This window comes from Salvelinus fontinalis, chromosome 21, assembly GCF_029448725.1.
Source record: "Salvelinus fontinalis isolate EN_2023a chromosome 21, ASM2944872v1, whole genome shotgun sequence".
Classification (NCBI taxonomy): Eukaryota; Metazoa; Chordata; class Actinopteri; order Salmoniformes; family Salmonidae; genus Salvelinus; species Salvelinus fontinalis.
Genome location: NC_074685.1, coordinates 45,375,290 through 45,392,513, shown reverse-complemented (window position 1 = coordinate 45,392,513; position 17,224 = coordinate 45,375,290). Strand labels below are relative to the sequence as shown.

The following is a 17,224-nucleotide window of genomic DNA, read 5'->3' as shown; positions in this document are numbered from 1 at the left end:
CACTACTTAGTACACTATATAGGGTTCCGTTTGGGATGCAACCCCATATATATCCGTCCAGCTCTTTAGCCCTTGGGCCTCTGCCAGAGAGCTTTCCAAGTACAACACTGCTGTGGGTGGAGCGCCTGGCGTTCGGATCCAGTACACATCTCACTCTTAGAAAATATCCATCAAAATTAGTATGATATAAGGCGCTGGACAAGCTCCTCCTTTTATTCTCCCAGGATCACTGGACAAGCTCCTCCTTTTATTCTCCCAGGATCACTGGACAAGCTCCTCCTTTTATTCTCCCAGGATCACTGGACAAGCTCCTCCTTTTATTCTCCCAGGATCACTGGACAAGCTTCTCCTTTTATTCTCCCAGGATCACTGGACAAGCTCCTCCTTTTATTCTCCCAGGATCACTGGACAAGCTTCTCCTTTTAGCCTTCCAGGATCACTGGACAAGCTCCTCCTTTTAGCCTTCCAGGATCACTGGACAAGCTTCTCCTTTTTGTCTCCCAGGATCACTGGACAAGCTCCTCCTTTTATTCTCCCAGGATCACTGGACAAGCTCCTCCTTTTAGGCTCCCAGGATCACTGGACAAGCTTCTCCTTTTAGCCTACCAGGATCACTGGACAAGCTTCTCCTTTTAGCCTTCCAGGATCACTGGACAAGCTTCTCCTTTTAGCCTTCCAGGATCACTGGACAAGCTTCTCCTTTTAGCCTTCCAGGATCACTGGACAAGCTTCTCCTTTTAGCCTTCCAGGATCACTGGACAAGCTTCTCCTTTTAGCCTTCCAGGATCACTGGACAAGCTTCTCCTTTTAGCCTTCCAGGATCACTGGACAAGCTCCTCCTTTTAGTCTCCCAGGATCACATCTTCCTGCTTTTATTGTGGCTGCTGTGAAAAAGTAATCAATCAAATGTTATTTGTCACGTGCCAAATACAATAGGTGTAGACCTTACAGTGAAATGCTTACATACAAGCCCTTAACCAACAATGCAGTTAAGAAAATACAAACAAAAAAAAGCAAGGGATAACAAATGATTTAAGAGCAGCAGTAAATAACAATAGCGGGGCTATATACAGGGGGTGCCTGTACAGAGTCAATGTGCGGGGGCACCGGTGTCGAGGTAATATGTACATGTAGGTAGAGTTATTAAAGTGACTATGCATAGATAATGAGTAGCAGCAGCGTAGGGGGGGGGGGGGGGGCTGCAATGCAAATAGTTTGGGTAGCCTTTTGATTAGCTGGTCAGGAGTCTTATGACTTGGGGGTAGAAGCTGTTTAGAAGCTTCTTGGACCTAGACTTGGGCCTCTGGTATCGTTGCCATGCGGTTGAAGAGAGAACAGTCTATGACTGGTATAGTGGTCCTGGATGGCAGGAAACTTGGCCCCGGTGATGTACTGGGCCGTACGCACTACCCTCTGTAGTGCCTGCGGTCGGAGGCCGAGCAGTTGCCATACCTGGCAGGGATGAAACCCGTCGGGAAGCTCTCGACGGTGCAGCTGTAAAACCTTTTGAGGATCTGAGGACCCATGCCAAATCTTTTCAGTCTCCTGAGGGGGAATAGATTTTATCGTGCCCTCTTCACGACTGTCTTGGTGTGCTTGAACCATGTTAGTTTGGTGATGTGGACGCCAAGGAACTTGAAGCTCACAACCTGCTCCACTACAGCCCCATCGATTAGAATAGGGGCGTGCTCAGTCCTCCTTTTCCTGTAGTCCACAATCATCTCCTTTGTCTTGATCACATTGAGGGAGAGGTTGTTTTCCTTGCACCACGTGGTCAGGTCTCTAGCCTCCCTACAGGCTGTTTCATCGTTGTCGGTGATTGTTGTGTCATCAGCAAATTTAATGATGGTGTTGGAGTTGTGCCTGGCTGTGCAGTCATGAATGAACAAGGAGTACAGGAGGGGACTGAGCACACACCCCTGAGGGGCCCCCGTGTTGAGGATCAGTGTGGCGGATGTGTTGTTACCTACCCTTACCACCTGGGGGCGGCCCGTTAGGAAGTCCAAGATCCAGTTGCAGAGGGAGGTGTTTAGTCCCAGGATCCTTAGCTTATTGATAAGCTTTGAGGAGGCTACAGTGTTGAACGCTGAGTTATAGTCAATGAATAGCATTTTCACATAGGTGTTCCTTTTGGAGTGCAATAGAGAGAGCATCATCTGTGGGTCTGTTGGTGCGGTATGCAAATTGGAGTGGGTCTGGGGTGTCTGGGATAATGGTGTTGACGTGAGCCATGAACAGCCTTTCAATGCATTTCATGGCTACAGACGTTAGTGATACGGGTCGGTAGTCATTTAGTGTTACTTGCCTCGACGCGAGCATAGAAGTGATTTAGCTCGCGTCGAAGCAAGTAACACTGAAACATGCATGAGAGCATTAGCTGTTCCGGACGACTGTGATCATGCTCTCCGCAGCAGATGTAAGTAAGAGCTAAAAGCCAAATTCAAATACAGGAATACTCATTATAAAAATTCAGAAAACAAAACATATTTTACATAGGTTTAAAGATTAACTTCTTGTGAATCCAACCACGGTGTCAGATTTAAGAAATGCTTTTACGGCGCAAGCATACCATACAATTATTTAAAAACATACCCCAGCAGACAAATCATTACAAACAGTAACCAACCAAGTAGAAGAGTTACACAAGTCAGAAATAGAGATACAATTAATCCCTTACCTTTGATCTTCATATGGTTGCACTCAGAAGACATTCATTTACTCAAATGTTCCTTTTATTCGATAAAGTCTCTAAACATGAAAGGCACTCTCTCGGTCGTGCGCATGAAAAAGCTCTGTGACACAGCAGGGTCCACTCATTCAGACTGCTCTTACTCCCTCATTTTTTAGAGTACAAGCCTGAAACAATTTCTAAAGACTGTTGACATCTAGTGGAAGGCATAGGGACGGCAATTTGAGTCCTAAGTCAATGGATACTGTAATGGCATTGAATAGAAAACTACAAAACCCCAAAAAATCCTACTTCCTGAATGGATTTTTCTCAGGTTTTCGCCTGCCAAATCAGTTCTGTTATACACAGACACTATTTTAACCGTTTTGGAGACTTTATAGTGTTTTCTATCCAAATCTATCAGTTATATGCATATCATATCTTCTGGGCCTGAGAAGTTACACAATACATGTATGTTTTGTTCGGTAAAGTTCATATTTATATCCAAAAATCGGAGTTTACATTGGTGCGTTATGTTCAGTAGTTCTAAAACATCCGGTGATTTTGCAGAGAGCCACATCAATTTACAGAAATACTCATAATAAACATTGCTAAAAGATACAACTGTTATGCATGGAACTTTAGATCCACTTCTCCTTAATGCAACCGCTGTGTCAGATTTTTTTTTTAAAACTTTACGGAAAAAGCACACCATGCAATTATCTGAGTACAGCGCTCAGAGACCAACACAACCCAAACAGATATCCGCCATGTTGTGTAGTCAACAGAAGTCAGAAATAGCATTATAAATATTCCCTTACCTTTTGATCTTCATCAGAATGCACTCCCAGGAATCCCAGTTCCACAATAAATGTTTGTTTTGTTTGATAATGTCCATCATTTATGTACAAATACCTCCTTTTTGTTTGCTCGTTTAGCCCAGTAATCAAAATTCATGGGGCGCGATCACTAGGTGCAGACAGTCAAAAAAGTTCCGTTACAGTCCGTAGAAACATGTCAAACGATGTATAGAATCAATCTTTAGGATGTTTTTACCATAAATCTTCAATAATGTTCCAACCGGAGAATTCCTTTGTCTGTAGAATTGCAATGGAACGCAAGCTAACTATCACGTGAACTTGTGTGGCCAGTTCGTGGCTCTCTGACAGACCTCTGACTCAATCCCCTCTCATTCGCCCCCACTTCACAGTAGAAGCCTCAAACAAGGTTCTAAAGACTGTTTTATATCTATATGACCCCATAGACACTGTATTCGATAGGCAAAGAGTTGAAAAACTACAAACCTCAGATTTCCCACTTCCTGGTTGGACTTTTTTCTCAGGTTTTTGCCAGCCATATGAGTTCTGTTGTACTCACAGACATCATTCAAACAGTTTTAGAAACTTCAGAGTTTTCTATCCAAATCTACTAATTATATGCATATTCTCGCTTTTATGGCTGAGTAGCAGGCAGTTTCATTTGGGCATGCTTTTCATCCAAAATTCCCAATGCTGCCCCCTACCCTAGTGAAGTTAAATGTATTTGGCTAAGGTGTATGTTAACTTCAGACTTCAACTGTATGTACGTACAGTCACTGTGGGGACAACGTCATCGATGCACTTATTGATGAAGCCAGTGACTGATGTTGTGTACTCAATGCCAAAGGAAGAATCCCGGAACATATTCCAGTCTGTGCTAGGAAAACAGTCCTGTAGTTTAGTATCTGCTTCATCTTTATGCGTGTTATCCATCCAGGTGGTAATGGGTATGATGCGTGCCATCCATCCATCCAGGTGGTAATGGGTATGATACAAATACTGTTGCTTAATAAAGAAGGCAGGCAGACACACACAGCACTAGACAGTGTACTAAACCACATTTTTGTTTTTAGAGCAGTGGGTTGTAGTAAAATGACGGGATTAAACACCGGTATGTTGACGTAGGGAAATGCGATGCAAATGGGAAACGCTGTCACAGTGGCCTTCTCTAGTCCTGCCTGATGTTCAGGGCCACGTTCAGTATGCAAATGTTGCAGATAGTTACTCTGAATAGAGCTGGCATGATACCTTATATATCATAAACCTATTTCACATGCTGTTCCAAATTGTTCCCTAATGAATGCTCCTCTGGATGAACAGGGCCATTTAGTTTGACTTGTTTTGCTCTGTCTTCCACATGTCCCTTTTTTGCAGTGGTTTAATTGCGATAGTAGTACATTGTAATTTCCAAACATTGAAAACATAGGTCTCTGTAGTAGAAATGTAGGCTGTTGTACTGCTGTGTGCTTGTACGATCAACAGGTGGCAGTGCAGTATAAACTATTGGTTTATCTTTTTTACCCAGTACAGTGTTGAAAAAGCCCACTATTACTATCTCTACAGTCATGTGGTATTGCTCCATGTTTTACACTCTTATTAAGCACATTAGTATTGCAGTTGTCCGAAGTTCCTGGTGCAGTGTGTCTGATAGAAATAGACCTTTCATACCAGCTGACCTTTCAACTCCATTACTGGATATTGCGCTCCAATGACAGTAGGATTTTACGCCTGAGAGTGATTCAATTAATTGTGTTACTACCAATGAACCAACTTACAGTAGGCCAACATTTGCACAGAAGTTAGGAACTCAAGTTGTTTCTCAACTCTACAGTTTTGTTCAAATTTCATTTTTTATTTAGCGGTTGTCCTTGTGCAACATTAAATCGCTTGCCATTCATCATGGTTCATCACGCCACCCGCCCGCTGTGCCAGCCTTGCTGGAGAGAAATGGACCGAGCAGCACACACACCCTGGATGTTACAGCTTAATTGCTACTGACACTCCCTCTCATCTGGGCCGGCCCTGTGCGAGTACTCCCTAATGGCTGGTTCTAGCTGGTCCTTGTCATTCCCTCCTTTTCTCTATCTCTGTATTGTGAGTGGATCCACTGTGTTCTATCTGTGAAGCAGCAGAACCTGCTCCTCTGATCCAGTACTGGGTTTAGATGCTGCATACTGCATATACCCCATTACATCATCTCAACTCACTGATGGTGTATCTGTCTAGTTTGACGACCCCCCCCCCCCCCCCCCGATGCCCACTCATGGTGATTTTATTTTGTATTTTTTAAATGTTGGACTGTCTGGTTAGATGTAAGATGGATTCCTTTCTTAGTCTAGGTCCAGGTCGTCATTATAAATAAAAAATTGTTGTTAATTGACAGGCTGGCCTCGTTTGAAAGACAATCAGCTGTATTTAGCCTAGCAGTGTGTAGGAAGTGCACTATTTGTACTTGGCGTCACTTCTAATGTTGAGTCAATGAGAAGGTGATCCCAGTGCTAATACTGCCACCATCACTGTCTGTCTTTATTTCACCCATCAGCATGAACTTAATATGGAGCCATTATCTTCCCAGCAGGTAAAAGCAATTGACATGACATTGCCAGGAATGAAAGGTGAACTACAAAATAAGCACTTGACTCCCAGGCTCCACTGTCACTGCAATCTGATTTCTCTTCAAGGAGTTTATATGAAACGTTTCAAATGAGTGTCAGGCAGAAGAAAAGCACAGAACTGGGTTGAAAAGCAGCATCACATAATGAGATGGTGACGGGTCGGCATTAACATGCATTACTTTTTCTGTTGTAGAATAGATAGGTGGGATAGGTTTTTCTTCTAGCCATCAGTAAAACCTAAAGATGTCTGATCACCAGATATAAGTGATGTTGCAGTATTGACCACCTCCACTCTGTCCTGGGGTGTATTCACACAGAATCTAACAGGCTGAAACGGGGAGGGACAAACCTGAACTTGTCAATTTTTAGAAATGCATGTTTTAGTTTTTCCATGAATGAATGAATACAGCCCTAGTTTGACATGATTCATCTCTAGGTTTCTGATCCCCATTGCAAGCCCTTCAAGGTGTGCTCTACGTTCTAGATTTGTGTGTTGACTTGTAGGCGACAGGTTTGACCAGGGTTATTTGTGTTTGAGGTAATGTGTGGGCTTGGTTATTGTGCCCTGATAAACATCTCTCTTTCACTCTCCCTCTTGCTCGCTTTCTATTTCTCATCTCTCCCATCCTTCTCTCCCAGCAGTGATGCAGGGCTGAAGACGGCGCTGTCGGACTGGGACTCAGACATGGGCAGCACGGAGCGGCTGAAGGACAGCACGGACACACTGCTCAATGGAAACCGAGGAGACCAAGAGGGGGCCCAGCGCCTCGCACGACGGCTCTACCACCTGGAGGGCTTTCGCCGCTCCGACGTGGCCAAGCACCTGGGCAAGAAGTGAGTGGGTCATACCCTTTACTGTTACCGACCCCAGGTCTCTTTATGTCCTCTACTGTTGGTACCTACCCCAGGTCTCCTTTATGTTCTCTACTGTTGGTACCTACCCCAGGTCTCCTTTATGTCCTCTACTGTTGGTACCTACCCCAGGTCTCCTTTATGTTCTCTACTGTTGGTACCTACCCCAGGTCTCCTTTATGTTCTCTACTGTTGGTACCTACCCCAGGTCTCCTTTATGTCCTCTACTGTTGGTACCTACCCCAGGTCTCCTTTATGTTCTCTACTGTTGGTACCTACCCCAGGTCTCCTTTATGTCCTCTACTGTTGGTACCTACCCCAGGTCTCCTCCACTCCTTCTCAGACTCTGTGGTCAAGGACCTGGGCTCGGTTGCATAAAACATCTCAGTTAATTTCGCCCTTTTCTCTTAAAGTTTCCTTTTTTCCTTTAAGTTAGTTGTGCAAAACATTTTAAGGTGAATTTCCCCCTTAAATTAAGTGAAAAATGTAAGGGTGCACACGAGGCCCCTTAACTGCTTTATTCAGTATTGATATCAATGTAAACAGCATTTGTTGAGGTGAATATTGCTTTCATCTGTTCTGCTTACATAAGGAAAACCATCAACCAGCTAGCTACTTAGCTAAACAATAGAAGGTGCACAATCTATGGCTACAAAGTTAGCTGGCGTTTGTTTGTTTACCAGCGTAATATCACTGCTAAACTAAAACACCGTTTTTGACAGGGAAATTACTGCTCTTTGCTGAAAATGTTGTGGTGCGGATGGTTATGATTTTTTCCCTATTTGTGATGAGTCAATGAAAGGTTAACAAACACGATCTCCCACCCTAGAAATCCCACACATGCAAAAATCCAGTATTTTACTTGCATGCTGGCATCAAAAATAGTCCTGGCTAAACAGCCGCCGTAACAGGCTTGGTCTTTGTGCTTACTCAATTTACGCATTTGTGGTCTCATCACTTTCTAGTTGCGTCGCCAATGCCTCATTATTTAGTGCACTCCTTTTGACACTAGCTCTATGGGCCCTGGTCAAAAGGAGTGGACTAAATAGGGCATAGGGTGCCATTTGGAATGTAGCTTTGGTCAGGATTTCTTTTGGTTCTAGCGACTCATCCAATTTCCTAATGCTGCGGGTCTGCTTCCCTGCCAGGCCTGAACGTTGCCCTGGGATGCAGCTGTTCTGCCTCTAGGACCCCAATCCTTTCATACACCCCCTCACTCCAGGAAAATAGCACCTCCTCCTCTCCACCTGCAATAACCGCAGCGCACACACACACCTCTCACAGGCCTGTCAGACAAACACTTCAAAATGCCCCAAAATGTGACCCCTCAGTGGTATTGATTACATACCACATTCTATAAATTATTATTTTGTGTCTAGGCTGCACAAGGGTTGATGTGTGTGTGTGTGTGTGTGGTGACAAGCACTACAAAGAAATAGTATATGCTTGTCCTGTCTCAAGGATTAGATTCTACTACATGACTCGCTACTGACCTCACCAGATGTGAGATGCTTAAAGATGCACTACGTTGCAAAATCATGGGCATTAATATGGAGTTGGTCCCCCCTTTGCTGCTATAACAGCCTCCACTCTTCTGGGAAGGCTTTCCACTAGATGTTGGAACATTACTACATGGACTTGCTTACATTCAGCTACAGAAGCATTAGTGAGTTTGGGCACTGATGTTAGGCGATAAGGCCTGGCTCGCAGTCGGCGTGCCATTTCATCCCAAAGGTGTTCGATGGCCTCTGCAGGCCAGTCAAGTTCTTCCACACCGATCTCGACAAACCATTTCTGTATGGACCTCGCTTTTTGCACCGGGGCATTGTCATGCTGAAACAGGAAAGGGAGTTCCCCAAACTGTTGCCACAAAGTTGGAAGCACAGAATCTTCTAGAATGGCATTGTATGCCGTAGTTCCAGGGAAGGGAAATCTGAACGCTAACATGCTGACCGGACACGTCGCAAAATAAATGTAGAAATCCATGTTATTCAATTATTGCACCCACACTGCTCGCACGCGCCAACGAGCGTCTGCGACGCCAAGGGCTAAAATAGAACTCTTTCTTATTTCTGACGCAGATCGCGCTGCAAGTCCTGCCTCTCCCATCTCCTCATTGGTTTATAGAAGCAGGTACCCACGTGCCATCTCCTCATTGGTTATACCCACGTGGGTGATTGGAAGACAAACTGTTTTGCCGGTAGTCGTGGTAATACAATGAAAGTTTAGATGCGATCACCATATAAGTTAAAATACATTTATGCACGATGGCGCACTCGCGCAGCCGGTTTGGGTTCCGTGTAAGGGGCATGAAAAACAGCCCCAGACCATTATCACTCCTCCACCAAACTCCTTTGTCCGTCGGAACACCAATCATGCCAGAGAACGCGTTTCCCCTGCTCTAGAGTCCAATGGCGGCGAGCTTTACACCACTCCAGCCAACGCTTTGCATTGCGCATGGTGATCTTAGGCTTGTGTGCGGCTGCTCGTGGAAACCCATTTCATTAAGCTCCCGACAAACCGTGCTTGTGCTGACGTTGCTTCCAGAGGCAGTTTGGAACTTGGTAGTGAGTGTTGCAACTGAGGACAGACAATGTTTATGCGCTTCAGCACTGGGCAGTCCCATTTTTTGTGAGCTTGTGTGGCCTATCACGTTGCAGCTGAGCCGTAGTTGCTCTTAGACGTTTCCACTTCACAATAACAGCACTTACAATTGACTGGGGCAGCTCTAGCAGGGCAGAAATTACGAATTGACTTGTTAAAAGGCAGTAAGACGGTGCCACGTTGAAAGTCACTGAGCTCTTCAGTAAGGGCCAATTCTACTGCCAATATTTGTCTATGAAGATTGCATGGCTGTGTACTCAGTTTTATACACCTGTCAGCAACAGGTGTGGTTGAAATAGCCGAATCCACTAATTTGAAGGCGTGTCCACTTTTGGCCGTGTAGTATAAAGTTACTTTCAGGGCACACTGACTGATCAGTACTATAGTGGTTTATCTTGCTGTTCATGGCAATTTAAGATCACAAGGTCCAATCGAAATTTGACTTCCACTTTGTGGGGGGCTCAGTGCCTTGCACAATGGCAGGCAATGGCATCTAGGATTTGATTCCAGCAACCCTCTGTTTGCCAGCTCACTTCCTCACAGATTTTCCCATCAGACCCGGGATTCGTACTGGCAGCCCTCCGGTTGCTGGCTCACCTCTAAGCGCTAGGCTACCGGCCGCCCCAATGTCATATAGCTGTCTCAGTTTAACCATGACATCAACTTGGAGTGCGTTGTTGAAGTTGTCACAAAAAGATCTGACATTTTCAGAGATTCAGCTAATGAGCAATGTGTCAACATGGAACATCCCACTAACACCTCAAAAGGATATGGTTACTAAGTACCTTCACCTCCAAAAGGTAGCAAGTACTTTAACATTGCTCAGAACACTCTTGGAGCCACCAGCTGTCTCGCACTAGCTACCTTCAAACAAACGCCTCCTGTGCTCTTTAGTATGGCTTATTCAGGAGAAGGTGGGCCATGCATAGGCCACCAATGCCTGAATCCTCTTGACATCTGAGACACGCATCCTGTCGGTTCCGCCCCATTCACCAGCCCTGCGCTTGGACCACTACCCTCACTTAGAAAGACAAACATGCCTAATGAGACAAGCAATTGGATCGTCACTTACCATTTGATCACATAGTGACTTCTCTTTTTCCGCAGAAACTGGCAAAGAGCAAATTTCTGTCTGCTCCATGGGTGTAAATGGGGGGAGGACCTGGTTGTTCTGCCTCAACCATTCGTCCTTTGGCATTTCTGCTGCTACTTTCCTACAGAGCTTCACCACCATCGCCATAGGCCTCTTGTTCCAAGCTGCTGCGGACGCTGCCCTCGCCCCCCAGTACCTGTGTGGCACTCACCTGATGGACACCCTCTACCTGGTGTGCGGAGAGAAAGGCTTCATCTACAGCCCAAAGAGAGACTCGGATCTTCTTCCAGAGTTCCTCTCGCTGAAATCGGTCCAGGAGAACGAGGTAGAAGAATACCAGATGGATATGATGGTTAAGAGAGGCATCTTGGATCAGTGCTGCCACAAGCCCTGCAATATTTTCAACCCGAGTAATTACTGCAACTGAAGCCCCGACGTCACACAGCTTGGCCTGCGTCACTCCCTGCCCAACGCTCGGAGACAAAATCAAGCGTCTTAAAGATCTGCTTTAAGAACAAGAAAAGTTCTGTGAAGAAACTTGCTGGCTAGGTTGTTACTGTCACCGATAGGAGAAAGAAAAGGAGACGATTGCGCTCTCTCTCTCTCTCTGTGGAATAGTATCATCAGCCCTGATTTTTGTTTTTATTTTGTCATTCCAACTCCTAAGGTCATTTAAAACCGATCTGGGACCAGGCTAGTGGAAATGAGTAGCATTTAAAACCGATCTGGGACCAGGCTAGTGGAAATGAGTAGCATTTAAAACCGATCTGGGACCAGGCTAGTGGAAATGAGTAGCATAATAAACCGATCTGGGACCAGGCTAGTGGAAATGAGTAGCATTTAAAACCGATCTGGGACCAGGCTAGTGGAAATGAGTAGCATTTAAAACCGATCTGGGACCAGGCTAGTGGAAATGAGTAGCATTTAAAACCGATCTGGGACCAGGCTAGTGGAAATGAGTAGCATTTAAAACCGATCTGGGACCAGGCTAGTGGAAATGAGTAGCATTTAAAACCGATCTGGGACCAGGCTAGCGGAAATGAGTAGCATTTAAAACCGATCTGGGACCAGGCTAGTGGAAATGAGTAGCATAATAAACCGATCTGGGACCAGGCTAGTGGAAATGAGTAGCATTTAAAACCGATCTGGGACCAGGCTAGTGGAAATGAGTAGCATAATAACATCAGACCGTTTTGTTGTGTAATTTGACTGCTGTGCCGGAAGGCTCGGATTGGAACGTTTTTCAAAACGGCAAACTGATGAGAATTGAGGCAAATTAGATAATCACCACCAATTATCATTTCAATTACACTTAGGAAATTGAGCAGAACAAATTAGGCTTATTAGCATATTTTAGTAAGACGTTATAAAATGGTATTAGGGCTGTTTTGTTTGTCAATTGCGATCCTCAGCGACTTTGGGTTCCTTTATGAGCTCTATATAAAACCTATTGCACCAACATACGTATGCCAAATTCTGGAGAGCTACTCCCAGTACACCCACTACAGTCAGAGTCAAACAGCCTGCTAACACCAGACGCAAATCTGTGCAGCATGGGTGATGAGGCCTTTCCACATGTCCCCTCAGCTCTTCAACACTCAACCTTCACATGTCCCCCTCAGCTCTTCAACACTCAACCTTCACGTGTCCCCCTCAGCTCTTCAACACTCAACCTTCACATGTCCCCCTCAGCTCTTCAACACTCAACCTTCCCATGTCCCCCTCAGCTCTTCAACACTCAACCTTCACATGTCCCCCTCAGCTCTTCAACACTCAACCTTCACTTGTCCCCCTCAGCTCTTCAACACTCAACCTGCTCACATGTACCCCTCAGCTCTTCAACACTCAACCTGCACACGTGTCCCCCTCAGCTCTTCAACACTCAACCTACACACGTGTCCCCCTCAGCTCTTCAACACTCAACCTGCACACGTGTCCCCCTCAGCTCTTCAACACTCAACCTGCACACGTGTCCCCCTCAGCTCTTCAACACTCAACCTGCACACGTGTCCCCCTCAGCTCTTCAACACTCAACCTGCACACGTGTCCCCCTCAGCTCTTCAACACTCAACCTTCACATGTCCCCCTCAGCTCTTCAACACTCAACCTGCACACGTGTCCCCCTCAGCTCTTCAAAACTCAACCTTCACGTGTCCCCCTCAGCTCTTCAACACTCAACCTGCACACGTGTCCCCTCAGCTCTTCAACACTCAACCTGCACACGTGTCCCCCTCAGCTCTTCAACACTCAACCTGCACACGTGTCCCCCTCAGCTCTTCAACACTCAACCTGCACACGTGTCCCCTCAGCTCTTCAACACTCAACCTGCACACGTGTCCCCCTCAGCTCTTCAACACTCAACCTGCACACGTGTCCCCCTCAGCTCTTCAACACTCAACCTGCACACGTGTCCCCTCAGCTCTTCAACACTCAACCTGCACACGTGTCCCCTCAGCTCTTCAACACTCAACCTGCACACGTGTCCCCTCAGCTCTTCAACACTCAACCTGCACACGTGTCCCCTCAGCTCTTCAACACTCAACCTGCACACGTGTCCCCTCAGCTCTTCAACACTCAACCTGCACACGTGTCCCCTCAGCTCTTCAACACTCAACCTGCACACGTGTCCCCTCAGCTCTTCAACACTCAACCTACACACGTGTCCCCTCAGCTCTTCAACACTCAACCTGCACACGTGTCCCCTCAGCTCTTCAACACTCAACCTGCACACGTGTCCCCTCAGCTCTTCAACACTCAACCTGCACACGTGTCCCCTCAGCTCTTCAACACTCAACCTGCACACGTGTCCCCTCAGCTCTTCAACACTCAACCTGCACACGTGTCCCCTCAGCTCTTCAACACTCAACCTGCACACGTGTCCCCTCAGCTCTTCAACACTCAACCTGCACACGTGTCCCCCTCAGCTCTTCAACACTCAACCTGCACACGTGTCCCCTCAGCTCTTCAACACTCAACCTGCACATGTCAAGGAGGCAGCTTCAGTTTCCTCATTTAAAAACAACTGAAGACCGACCTATTCCAGCTAACTTTTGTTCGATTGCTTATTCTGCTTAGTCTGTCTTTTACATCAAAATATAACCTAATGCATAGTTTTTTTTCTTCTACTTTTTGTGTTGTTTTGACCTGTTTTCCTGTGTGCGGTGAAGGTGGAGAATATACTCTACAAATTATTATTCATTGGAATAACCCCAAAATGAACTGGCTGTCAGATGCACAATGATTTTTAAGGAGAGTCTCTGATCAAATACAGTGGTCTGTGTCGCCAAGGAAACCAACTCCTACATTGCTTTGTCCGTTATTCTGACTATTCCCAGATACAGCTGTAGTGGCCAGTAATATTTAGCGTGTGTGTGTATATACAGTATATAAGATACTATAAATACTTCACATGCGACTTGTAATTAGCCTATTAGAATGTTTTTCTGATTCCATAAAGATAATAAAAATATTCAAGCAAGCATTAGGCAATGAGTTGGCTAGCAAGAATTTGTCTGAGAATTGTCTATCAAAGGCAGAAATTGTATTAAAATTGTACAATGAATGGATTCACATACAAGGCGTAAAGCTTAATTTACAAAGCATACTTCAAGGCATATAGATCCTGAACTTGGAAGACAAAGCATGAACAAAGAGATTTGATCATACAACCTTCCCCCGTGGACTGGGTAAAGGATAAGAGAGAACAAAGGCATTTCATTCCGTTTATAACATCTGAAGGTGTCACCTTTCAACCCAAAACCAAGACAGAATTCCTGAGAAGACAATAACCCTTTGCGTAATAGTAAATCATAGTTCACCCTGTGCAGATGCAAGTTACCACAGAGATCCAGCATCCATGGATAACAGTTATCTATCTGAAACTTGTTTAAAGAAGATACCATCCATGGATACTATAGAATTATTATGTCACAATATTCAGTCCACTGAATACTTTAACAGATATGCATTTTGGCTAGTCCTTGGGCATTGTCCTTTGATCCTGGACCATTTGCCATGCAACTCCAGGTGTCAGTGCACATAAATTAGGGCCAAGCCGATAAAGCCCTAACCCCTGATAAACCCCCAGCTAGAGCCCCAGATAAACCCCCAGCTAGGGCCCCAGATAAACCCCCAGCTAGGGCCCCAGATAAACCCCCAGCTAGGGCCCCAGATAAACCCCCAGCTAGGGCCCCAGATAAACCCCCAGCTAGGGCCCCAGATAAACCCCCAGCTAGGGCCCCAGATAAACCCCCAGCTAGGGCCCCAGGTAGCGCTAGAAGAAAGGGGAGTTGTGCTTGTCCTCTACAGTACATCATTTGTTGATTGAAACTGGAACAGGTTTTTTTCTCTGTGAGCGTTCATAGAAACGCAGGTGTATTTGCCCTTCAAAATAACAATGAATGTAACGCTGTGTAGAAGTCAAGGCCTGCTGTGTTTTAGGTATGAAAGTGATGCGCTCTATACACAGCTCTGTCCAAACCAGTAAGAGCCTGAGATCCTTGACCCTTTCAGGGGAGTATGTGGGGAGTTTTGAATCCTAGTGGCAAGGCAACAGTTACCTCTAAAGTATTTACTTGTGAGTTTTGTTACTGGCAATTGTGGTCTTTGGTGTGTATCTAAACACCATTATCTTTCTTTCTTACAGCAATGACTTCAGCAAGATGGTTGCTGAAGAGTACCTCACATTTTTTGAGTTTACAGGGATGACATTGGACCAATCTCTCAGGTAACCATTTATCACTATTGTAGCCATTTGACAAATTTAGTTCAAGCATGCAGGCAACAAAGGCATTTCTCAAAATATTTGAGGTTTAATGCCTGCCTCCCCGGTAATCCAAATAAATTACATCTTACAAAACACGACCAGTGTTTTGTTTTTTTCCCCCTCAAGAAGCCCTGATATTGATGTATGCACTTCATTTCATCTGACTTGCTGCTTCTGTGTCCTCAGATCTTTCTTGAAAGCTTTTGCACTAATAGGCGAAACCCAGGAGAGAGAACGGGTTTTGATCCACTTTTCCAATAGGTACTATCAATGTAACCCCACCGTCATCTCCTCACAAGGTACTTGTTAACTTCTTTGTGTCTGTGCTAACATGACTTGACAAGTGTTTTGAGTGATTAAACAATATGTGAAAAGTGCTTACCAATGGCTGACATACCAAAGCTTTTGTCATATCTCAGTGTGTGCTGAAGGGTTACTATTTGCTGTGTTAGTTCCACTAGTTATATACTGGGTGTTGCCAGCCCTGAATGCTGATTGGCTGACAACTGTGGTATATGAGACCGTTTACCATGGCTATGGCAAAATATACATTTTTTTACTGCTCTAATTACGTTGGTAACCAGTTTATAATAGCAATAAGGCACCTCGGGGGTTTGTGATATACGCTTTGCATCGTGCATAAGAACAGCCCTTAGCCGTGGTATATTGGCCATATTCCACGCCCCCTCGTTCCTCATTGCTTGATTATATCGTGTAGCTTTCATTGAGGCATTTGACGCAACAGTCTTAAACCATGAGTCACTTCATTGGCTCAGTAGTCGTATTAGACTGTAGTCTTTCTAACAATGTCCATTTCAATGGAATCAAATGCATTGGTTTTACCTTCAATTGCAGTCTACAGTACTCCCCCAATACCAGTGTCATGTCTTCCATAGCAACAGTCTTAGTAACAACAAGCCTCTGACCAGTATGGGTAAAAGCTAAAACGGTCCTCTCGTTGCCATGGAAGTGATGTTACACCACTATGTAGAAATGGATGTTGTGATCATCATAGGGGGGACTTGTGCCTTTCTAGAGGGCATCTTTATAAATTCGCCTGTGCAAGATGTGACATTTCAGCAGCATGAGAAAGATAAAACAATTTTTGTTCCTTGCTGGTCTAACCACTAGTACGCACCACAACCTGTATCCCGTTGCTCATGAAATATAACATTAACAAGACATTTGTTGATGTACATATTAACACAGAACAACCACCCGTCATTGCTAAAATGGGTACTCTTAAATTTCACCTTCACTAATTAACCTAATTTTTGCAGATGGAGCCCATTGCCTTACATGTGCTCTGATGCTGTTGAACACGGACCTTCATGGCCATGTAAGCTCTTCACTCTCTTTCTCTGCTGAGCTTTTGACCTTTTGTTCCTGCCATTCTAACCCTTGAGAACCACTACACTAATCTTATCACATAAGGCATTGTTAAAGGGGCAATCTGGCATTCAAACAGCAGCAAAGCATTCACCCTGACAATTTTTTGGGGGGTTAAAACAACTAAAGGATGGGAATGGAGAAATGTAACCACTCAAATTCCTAGACAGAGCTATAGATGTAAGGACTGACCCTCCATGAGATCAAGGGGATAATGTTAACCATGTTTTGAAGTTATACATTGTTTACAAAAAAATAAATGGACTAAAATAAGCTTATTTAAGGTTCTGATGGGGTGCAACAGTTGACCTAAGCTCATAAGGCATTTTTAAGTTAGATTCTTCAATAATGATTGGCTATTGTTCGTACATAAATAAATATACAATGCTCAAAAAAATAAAGGGAACACTTAAACAACAC

At 44.8% G+C, this 17,224-nt stretch overlaps 1 protein-coding gene across 6 annotated transcripts in view; it reads left to right on the top strand.

The window, feature by feature from the left end:
• The window catches only part of psd3l (pleckstrin and Sec7 domain containing 3, like), a 165,499-nt gene that overhangs the window by 73,630 nt on the left and 74,645 nt on the right, over positions 1-17,224 (top strand). For 4 of the 6 annotated variants that reach the window (XM_055875450.1, XM_055875452.1, XM_055875453.1 and 1 more), the window contains 4 exons: positions 6,741-6,935; positions 15,296-15,376; positions 15,602-15,714; positions 16,696-16,754. In XM_055875450.1, coding sequence (XP_055731425.1) covers positions 6,741-6,935; positions 15,296-15,376; positions 15,602-15,714; positions 16,696-16,754 — 448 coding nt within the window. The remainder of the gene's footprint in view (positions 1-6,740; positions 6,936-15,295; positions 15,377-15,601; positions 15,715-16,695; positions 16,755-17,224) is intronic. The other 2 variants (XM_055875451.1, XM_055875454.1) reach the window with 1 other exon arrangement.